The sequence below is a fragment of the Myxine glutinosa genome, chromosome 5 (assembly GCF_964187855.1).
Source record: "Myxine glutinosa chromosome 5, kmMyxGlut1.1, whole genome shotgun sequence".
In the NCBI taxonomy this organism is placed as follows: Eukaryota; Metazoa; Chordata; class Myxini; order Myxiniformes; family Myxinidae; genus Myxine; species Myxine glutinosa.
In genome coordinates, this window is record NC_136265.1 from 116,379,597 (window position 1) to 116,389,998 (window position 10,402).

Below are 10,402 nucleotides of genomic sequence, written 5' to 3' on the forward strand. Positions count from 1 at the left end.
CCCACCACCGGATCGGACCCCCCCCCCCCCCCCCACGACCCTCCAGGGGTCGCTTCGGCCGGGTCATCCGGACCCCCCTTAAATTGACCCTGCCGGTGCAGGTCGATTTTGGAGGGGCGTGTGTAGCGGTTCCCGCTGAATGTACACAATCGCCTTGCACCTGCCAGGACGCGGCCAGGGTGCGATCGCCATGCCGGGCTCGTCCGGACGGGCCCAGACGCGCCTCTCCTGGGCATGCCCAGACTCGCTGTTCCCGGGCACGCCCGAACCTCTCGGGCACGCCCGGTCTCGTCTTTCCCGGGCATGCCCGCTCTCGCCTTTCCAGGGCTCGCCCAGAGCGCCCGGGCACGCCCAGCCTCGACTTGCCAGGCCGCGTCCAGGACGCCCGGGCATGTCCAGACTCGCCTTTCCAGGACTCGCCCTTGACACCCGGGCATGCCCGGTCTCGGTTTTCCCAGGCAAACGCCCGGGCATAAATGTGTATATATATTGCTGCCCGATAAACGGGCTTTTCAGAATACCTGAGCTGTTTTGTTTCAATAAAGCAACTCGGACGAATTCCGTCTTTGGTCGCGTCAATTCTTTCGACTCGTGTTGGAGCGCAGCTCCTTCATCGGCATCATTGTTGACGTTTTTGTGATGGCTGTCATCAAACGAAAAAGTAATATATCTTAACGGAAAAGCAAAAGCGAATTTTTAATATATATTGACACGTTGCCGTCGGTGTCATGTTGGGCGGTGTATGATACACCATGACGCGATTTAAAAATATATATCTCTGCATTTTCCCGCGTGTGTGGAATGTTCTCAATTATTGCTGACACCGAGTCTGAAACCATCGATAAAAATGAAATCATATGGTGAGTTAGATTGGAGATAAAGGCGTGAGAGAGACTCAATGGCCTTGAAGTTACAGGCGTTTGAGAATTCATTTTGTTCTATAAACGGCAACTTTCATCGGATTTTCTTCCCGTTTTTTTTCAACCGAGTCATTTTCAAATGAACTATGTTAGCGACTGTGAAAAATGAAATGATATATCGAATTTGATTTGAAATAAAACTGGGAGAGAGAGCAAGACACCACGGGCCTACAAAACAGGCCTCAAAGCTATGCGAGTTAATAAAATGGTGGATATTTGTTTATAATTATATGAAGCCACTCCCAGAATGGGTGGAGCTATGGGTGGAGCTACTCTGCAAACCGAGTAAGCCACACCCCGGACAGACACCCAACAGACAGACAGACAGAATCATCTACGGCTATTATAATATAGATAGCCATTCAAATGGATCATACCTCACAACCTGCCTGAAGGAAATCCGCCAGCTTGGACATGGGGACAAAGTAACCAACATGGGGCCGCCCTGTAGTTGCTGTGCCCCAGTACACCCGGAGATTCCTTTGCTTTAGCGACTCTCTGAGCTTTTCCTCACCCAGTACCTCCTGCAGGTAACACAACCACATTAGAAATTCAACAGCATAGAACATTGTGAGACAAAAACATTGTGAGACATAGACATTGCGAGACATAGACATTGTGAGACAGACATTGTGAGACATAGACATTGTGAGACATAGACATTGTGAGACATATACATTGTGAGACATAGACATTGTGAGACATAGACATTGTGAGACATAGACATTGTGAGACATAGACATTGTGAGACATAAACATTGTGAGACATAAACATTGTGAGACATAAACATTGTGAGACATAAACATTGTGAGACATAAACATTGTGAGACATAGACATTGTGAGACATAGACATTGTGAGACATAAACATTGTGAGACATAAACATTGTGAGACACAGAACATTGCAAGACATAAACATTATGAGACATGTCTGGAGTGTGGGGGGAGGAGGGAAGGTTCAATCATGGAGATGGCCTTGGCCTTGCACCCCAGAGAATTGGTTGAAGGATATTGGGGCAAACACGTGCTCTCATCCTATTGGTGGAACAACAGATCAGGAACGATACGTAATGATCCGCATGAAACACGTGGAACACATCGAGTTTCTGAAACACATAACTTCACCACCACAATAACCTCTTTCCTCTTCTTTCAGCCACTACAACCTCCTCCACCACAATCATCACAAACCCTCCTCCTCCACTAATAGCCGGCGAAGCCGGTGTTGTCAATGAACGCGTACGTATTATGTTGAAAAGCCAGATTTTGCTGGATCCCTTGGCTTGAGAATTTCGAAGCTTGGCCGCACCAAATCGCTCAATGGAGGCCGCCATCTTGCGGATGCGGAAGTATGCATAACAAATTGAAAAAAGTTCAATAGGAGTTTGTTTCACCCGTCTTTGTTTGATTCACAATCTTATGCACCTCTAATTTGTAATTAAAATACTTTAAGACCAACCTCGGCCCGCACGGGCCTGGTTATCTTAAACGAAAATCGTCACCAAACACCGGAACCAATGAGATTCGAGCATTTGAAAAAATATTTCAAAAACCAAATCACTCAATGGAGGCCGCCATCTTCCGGATGCGGAAGTTTGCATTAAAAAATTGCGAAAAAGTTCAATAGGAGTTTGTTTCACCCATCTTTGTGTGATTCACAATCTAATGCACCTCTAATTTGTAATTAAAATACTTTAAGACCAACCTCGTTATCTTCAACGAAAATCGTCACCAAACACCGGAACCAATGAGATTCGAGAATTTGAAAAAATACTTCAAAAAAGCTTATTACGCGTTTCGGAGGCTGAAAACGGCGTCAAATATTCTAAAATTGACGAAGATTTATTTTTTAGAAATCTCGCGGCCATAGGGAGTTGTTTTTCACGGCCGGAAATATCCGAAGTTGAGACGGAATTCACCGAATTAATCAAGAAGTAAATTTTATCAATTTTAATGTCATCCAGAATGCAAATGGTGTCATTTTAGGTCTGAATTTGCGAAATTTTGTGAACTGACCAATCAGCGATCAGCTTAGGTCAGCCAATCAGCGCCATCGACACGGTTTGATTAACGACAGTCACACATTGCCGTTGAACGTAAAAAACATTGCCTCAAAAAGAGAACCATGACAATTACAAGTACATATGGGCAAGGTGCAGCCCGAAGTGGAGATCGGTTTCTGAGGTTTGGGACATGGAATGTAGGGACAATGACAGGGAGATCAGGAGAAGTGGTGGAAGTATTGGTCAGAAGAAGAGTGGACATATGTTGTGTGCAAGAGACGAGATGGAAGGGAAGTGGTGTGAGAATGGTGAAGGGTAGGCAGGGACAGAAATACACGTTTGTGTGGCAAGGGTGCCCAGAGGGCATGAATGGTGTTGGTGTCCTGTTTTCTGAGGAGTTTGTAGACAGTGTGGTGAGTGTGACGAGAGTGAGTGAAAGGTTGATGATGGTGAAAATGATGATTGGAAAGCTCTTGGTGAACGTCATCTCGGGATATGCTCCACAGGTTGGTCAAAGCAATGAAGAGAAGGACAAGTTCTGGTGTGCGATAGAGAAGCTGATGGAAAACGTGAAAGATGAGGAAGTTGTTGTGGTGGGAGGAGACCTGAATGGACATGTGGGAAGGAGGATGGATGGTTTTGAGGGAGTTCATGGGGGTTACGGATATGGTGTGAGAAATGGAGAAGGTGAAAGGATTTTGGAGTTTGCTGATGGAGCTGATTTGTAATACTCAGTTCCAGAAAGAGGATAATAAGCTTGTTACATACACATCAGGTGGGTCGACGACAACCGTTGACTACCTGATGGTGCGTAGGCGAGATAGGGGGCACCTCCGGGACACAAAGGTGATCCCGGGGGAGGAGGCTGTTTCACAGCACCACTTGGTTGTCTGCGACATAAGGGTGAAAGGTGCGAGGAGAGCTTGGCGGGTGAAGTACCAACCAAGAATGAAGGTGTGGAGGTTGAAAGAGGTGACAGTAAGGGAGGCATTAAAAGAGAGGCTGAGTAAGGTCGAGGATGATGTGGTTGAGCTTGAAAGTGGTTGGATGTCAATGAAAGCTAGTCTGTTGGGAGCCGTTGGTGAGGTATGTGGATGGACAAAAGGACCACCGAGGCACTCGGAAACATGGTGGTGGGATGATGAAGTTGGAAAGAGGATTGACGAGAAGAGGAAGAAGTTCAAGGAGTGGCAGAAGGCGAAGGGTACGGGAGCAGAAACAGCAGAGCATGAAAGTTATAAGGCAGCCAGGAAGGCTGCAAAGAAAGAGGTAGCAAAGGCGCAGGAGGCATGTAGGAAAATGTTCGGAGAACGCTTGGATTCGGAAGAGGGTCAGAAAGCAGTATTCAGGATTGCAAAGCACATAGTGAAAGAGAGGTGTGATGTGATGGGGGTGCGTTGCTTGAAGGATGAAGTGGGACAAATCTTTGTCGACCCAGATGGAATTAAAGGAAGATGGAAAAGTTATATGGAAATGCTGTTGAATACAGAGAATGAATGGGATGGCAACATAGAGAGTAACCCAGTTTTAGGACCGGCAGAGAAGACAACTGAGAAGGAAGTTGAGGAAGCGATAAAAGCAATGAAGAGTGGAAAAGCGGGAGGGCCGACGGGAGTTGTGGGAGATATGTTGAAGGCAGCAGGAAGTTGGGGTGTGAAGAGAATGATAGAGATCTGTAATCTGGTGGTGAAAGAAGGCCGCATTCCAGTGGATTGGGAACTGAGTACCCTCGTCCCTCTATACAAGGGGAAAGGTGACCCTCTGGAGTGTGGCTCGTACCGAGCGATAAAGTTATTGGAGCATGGAATGAAGGTATTGGAAAGGGTGTTGGAGAGGAGGATAAGGAAGAAAGTGAAGATCGACGAAATGCAGTTTGGATTTATGCCAGGAAGAAGAACGACAGATGCGCTTTTCATTGTGAGGCAGTTGCAGGAGAAGTACATGGAGAAGAGGAAGAAGTTGTTTTTTGGGTTTGTTGATCTGGAGAAAGCATTCGATAGGGTTCCACGCAAAGTATTGACATGGGCATTGAGGAAGTTAGGAGTGGAGGAATGGTTGATCAGAGTAGTGATGGCAATGTACAAAAGAGCGCGCACAGCTGTAAGGACGAAGGATGGGAACAGTGGTGAGTTTGAGGTGAAGGTGGGAGTGCATCAGGGGTCGGTACTAAGTCCACTACTATTTGTAGCTGTGATGGAGGGGCTGGCTCAGAACGTAAAGGAGGGTTTACCGTGGGAGTTGTTGTATGCAGATGATCTGGTGTTGATTGCGGAAAGTATGGATGGACTGAAGGAAAAGATGAATAAGTGGAAGGAATGTATGGAGACAAAAGGTCTGAAGGTGAATATCGGAAAGACGAAGGTGATGGCAAGTGGTAAAGCATGTGGTGAGGTGGAAAGAACTGGGAAGTGGCCGTGTGCTGTGTGCAGGAAGGGTGTCGGAGTGAACTCCATTCAATGTACTATGTGCGCTGAGTGGGTTCATCAAAAATGTAGCGGTCTGAGAGGGTCATTTACCATTGTGGCAGCTACATTCAAATGTAAGGTGTGCACAGAGGGAGCTGCAGATGGAGGAAATGTTGAGTTGGATCTTGGAGATGGCATGAAGCTGGAAGGTGTGAAAACATTTGGCTACCTCGAAGACATGCTGAATGGAGAAGGTGGATCAGACACGGCAACGGTTGCTCGAGTGAGATGTGCATGGAAGAAGTTTCGGGAACTGAGTGGCGTGCTGATGAGGAGGAGAGTGTCGCTGAAGCTGAAGGGAAAGGTGTATGCTGCATGTGTGAGAAGTGTTATGATTTATGGGAGCGAGACATGGGTAATGAACGTAGAGCAGCAACGAAGGCTGGAAAAGGTGGAAATGCGAATGGTTCGATGGATGCGCGGAGTATCGTTGAGAGAGAGGAAGACAAATGATGAATTGCGAAAGATGATGGGAATATTGCCTGTGATTGATGCTGCGAAGAGGAACAGGTTGAGATGGTTTGGTCATGTGTTGAGGAAGGATGAAAGTGACTGGTTGAGAAGAGTGATGGAAATTAATGTAGAAGGAAGTAGAGGACGGGGAAGACCGAGAAAGACTTGGCTAAAGATGGTGGAAGAAGAAATGTGGGCAAGGGGGTTAACAAGGAGAGATGCAGAAAATAGGGCAAAATGGAGAAGATTGTCATGGGGACCGCAAGGCTAACCCCCGCTCTAGCAGGGAAAATGGCCTTTAAAATGCATGTTGTTGTTGTACACATTGCCGTTGAAACGGCGCTATCGTCTGATCTGTTGGCACCGATCTTACTGCAAGCTAACTTCTTCTGGTGGAGGAAGCCGCAGTGCCCCGAGAGAACCAGTCCTGACAGCGACTGAAGTTAGAAGACTACACACATACTGTGAAAACGTATGTTAAGCCCAGTTAAAATTTCTTGAAATAGGCCCTAAGCTAGCACATCGTATAGTTACTTCCTTAAGCTTCTTGTGACATTTATTGTATGTAGGTATTGGGGAGGACTGTCTGCTCTTCTCTTTTACCAAGTCTTACCAGGTACTGTACCTACTACACCTACCTACTACCAACTACCTAACCCACTGATGCCATCGTGATGGGTAAAATAGTGGCAAGAGGCTTTGGCTTCGCCGGCTCATTGCGGCTTTGCAGTCGGGTACTCGTATCATCACAAACCCTCCTCCTCCACTAACATCATCACAAACCCTCCTCCTCCACTAACATCATCACAAACCCTCCTCCTCCACTAACATCATCACAAACCCTCCTCCTCCACTAACGTCATCACAAACCCTCCTCCTCCACTAACATCATCACAAACCCTCCTCCTCCACCAACAGCATCACAAACCCTCCTCCTCCACTAACATCATCACAAACCCTCCTCCTCCACCAACAGCATCACAAACCCTCCTCCTCCACGAACATCATCACAAACCTTCCTCCTCCTCTTCCACTAACATCACAAACCCTCCTCCTCCATCATCACAAACCCTCCTCCTCCATCATCACAAACCCTCCTCCTCCATCATCACAAACCCTCCTCCTCCATCATCACAAACCCTCCTCCTCCATCATCACAAACCCTCCTCCTCCACTGACATCATCACAAACCCTCCTCCTCCATCATCACAAACCCTCCTCCTCCATCATCACAAACCCTCCTCCTCCATCATCACAAACCCTCCTCCTCCATCATCACAAACCCTCCTCCTCCATCATCACAAACCCTCCTCCTCCATCATCACAAACCCTCCTCCTCCATCATCACAAACCCTCCTCCTCCATCATCACAAACCCTCCTCCTCCTCAATACAATCATCACAAACCCTCCTCCTCATCCTCTTTACAATCATCATACACCCCTCCTCCTCTACTAACATCACAAAGCCTCCTAATCCACTAACATCACAAACCCTCCTACTCCACTAACACCACAAACCTTCCTACTTCACGAACATCATCACAAAGCCTCCTACTCCATTAACATCATCACAAACCCTCCTCCTCCTCCTCCTCTTTACAATCATCATAAACTCCTCCTCCTCCACTAACATCACAAACCCTCCTACTCCACTAACATCATCACAAACCCTCCTCCTCCTCCTCCTCCTCTTTACAATCATCATAAACTCCTCCTCCTCCTCCTCCTCCTCCACTAACATCACAAACCCTCCTCCTCCTCCACTAACGTCATCACAAACCTTCCTACTCCACTAACATCATCACAAACCCTCCTCCTCTTTACAATCATCATAAACTCCTCCTCCTCCTCCTCCACTAACATCACAAACCCTCCTACTCCTCCTCCACTAACATCACAAACCCTCCTCCTCCACTAACATCATCACAAACCCTCCTCCTCCTCCACTAACATCATCACAACACAAACCCTCCTCCTCCTCCACTAACATCACAAACCCTCCTACTAAACTAACATCACAAACTCTCCTCATGCTCCAATAACACCACAACCTACTCCTCTACGAATACCACAAGTTCACAACCTTTTCCTCCCGAATGAGTTTCCCGATTCTCACAAATCTCGTTTTGAACCAATTTACCACAAAATAACCAACGGGATAAATCACATGACAGACGAGACATGAGACATGAGACATGAGACATGAAACATTGTCTGCGTGCAACACTGGGAGTGGGATACCTGCAGGTTTCGGGTTATCAGGTGAAACTGAAAGTTCCTGTCCGCGAGCTGTGCCGGGTCCATGGTCGATCTTCCAGGACAACTGGTACTGGGAGTACACCAAATGGGAATGTATATAAACGAACGGCCTACTCCTACTAGTACTAGTCGATGCACACAATGGAGAGAGGGACATCAAATGGAACCTGACATCACATCAAACGACCCTCGGCAGCAGTGAAGACGCCACGAGCCGGCTTATTGCATCACACACACAACTTGCACTTCCGGGTTCCACGCGCCGTGACGTTGTTGTTGTTGTTGTTGTTTGTGGATTTTTTTTCCCCTACCCAGCGTGAAGACGATTTAAATAGAGTTTGGAGTTTAGACTTTCAAACCACTCGCAGGTGAAGAAGAAGATACGAAATTGTCACAAACAAGGAAAGGTATTTATTTTTAAAATACTTTAGAGTGGATCGATATGAAATGGGCCAGGCTTAAAACGTAGAAGAACCGGTGAAAACAAAATAAATGAAATACTGCCCAGTACTGTATATTTACAGAAAAATGCAAACACAGGTGGAGTTGAGAGTTATGTACAGAAATAATTTGAAAAATTTAAATCACGCAATTGTGTCAACGCTATATACAATCACATACATAAACCTCAAATAGCACCGCTTCATTTACACTGAATTTATTCAAGGCGGTGACGTAGTCACGTAATTATACATTTACGCGGATGGAGAAGCAAAAGGGGGGTACTTCCTGGGGTGCCCACCAGGATAGCCTCCTTATCTTGTACAGAGCTCTAATACGTTCGCACTTCGATTACGGGTGTCGAGCCTTTTGGGACATGTCCCTGTCCATCCGGAGGAGGTTGGAAGGAGTTCAGTCCAAAGCTCTCCGCATATGTCTTGGCGCCTTTAAAAGCTCTCCAGTGAGCGCTCTCCTGGTTGAAGCCTTTGTCACTTCGATGGGAAGTGTCTATTCTCAAATACTGGTCCAAATGCATTTCCTTCGGGGTAAACCATCCTGGCAGGTCTCTGTTCCTGGATTGCTGGGAGTATCATGCTCTCGGTAATCTCCGTCGGCTCCCCCCTTTTGGTCTCAAGTGTGTTAGGGCGGTTAAAGGGTTGGGGTTGGACCTCCCCCCGGTTAACACAGCCAATAAAGTGTCCCTATGGCCGCCTTGGACCCTCGTGGTTCCAATAATTCACGTGGATTTACAGAGTATGACAGACAGGGACAATTCCGTCACGACAAGTAACATGGCTGTGGAATTCATCCACAAGTTCTGGAGTCAATCTCTCCATGCTTATACAGATGGCTCCAAAGATCCGGGTCTTGGCCGTACTGCGGCTGCCTTCTGCATCCCTGATGTGAAGGTGACCAAGGCTTTCAGGCTTTCAGACCACCTGTCGGTATTCTCGGCAGAACTTTATGCAATTGTTTTGGCTCTTGAATGGATTATAGACTTCTATCCCCTCAGCGCGGTCATATTTTCCGACTCTCTCTCGGCTCTGATAGCGCTTAGGTCGTTCCAGCCTGGCAGTAGGAACGAATTGGTTCTGGAGGTAATTCATCTCGTAAGTTTGGCCCATTGGAGGAGCACGCACGGTCGTCGATCTATGCTGGGTCCCGGCCCATGTGGGCATTGCAGGCAACGAAGTGTGTGACCAGGCGGCCAAACGCGCCCTCAATATGGATTTCGAAACCCCTGTTCCGCTAAGCCAGGCAGACCTCTCTAATTTAATTAAACAGAAAATTAATGTTATAGCCTATAGGGCAAAGTCAGTGGGACTCCTCCCCTAAGGGGAGGTGGTGTCACGAGGTGCATCCATCGATCGCGTCCTTGGGGTCGTCTCCCCGGCTCCCTCGCAGGGAGCAGTCTATCTTATCTCGACTTAGAATTGGACATTGTTTTCTCAATTTTTATCTTCACAGGATCGGGTGCCATCCCTCGGGGTGGTGCGATCGGTGTAAGGTTCCCGAAGATCTGCACCATGTTTTTTCCTTTTGTCCGCATTATAATAACGCTAGATCTCGTCTTCAGCTTTCTGTCCGCGGAATGGGGATCACGTGGTCAGGTCTGCCGGAAGCCTTTTTCTGGCTGGATCTGAAACATCCTGGGTTTTGTAGAGCAGTTTTAAAGTTTATCAAAGAGACGGCGTTAGCAGTGTGAGGCTCTCGTTTTTCTCGTGCTAACCTCCTGGTTGGTTTGTTTGGATGTTAGGGTGCGTGGCGTATATAGAGCCTCGCGGCTCTGAAAGCGCCAGGAAACCTCAAAAAAGAAGAAAGAAGCGAAAGGGTTAGAGGTTCTTCTTCATTTTACTTCA

At 47.2% G+C, this 10,402-nt stretch overlaps 1 protein-coding gene across 3 annotated transcripts in view; it reads right to left on the reverse strand.

The window, feature by feature from the left end:
• Positions 1-8,556, reverse strand: part of YARS1 (tyrosyl-tRNA synthetase 1) — an 80,385-nt gene extending 71,829 nt beyond the window's left edge. The window contains exons 1-2 of one of the 3 annotated variants that reach the window (XM_068116464.2): positions 8,085-8,556; positions 1,298-1,444 (exon numbers count right to left, since the gene is read on the reverse strand). In XM_068116464.2, coding sequence (XP_067972565.2) covers positions 1,298-1,444; positions 8,085-8,147 — 210 coding nt within the window. In that variant the 5' untranslated portion in view covers positions 8,148-8,556. The remainder of the gene's footprint in view (positions 1-1,297; positions 1,445-8,084) is intronic. The other 2 variants (XM_068116465.2, XM_068116466.2) reach the window with 2 other exon arrangements.
• Between the last annotated feature and the right edge of the window lie 1,846 nt (positions 8,557-10,402).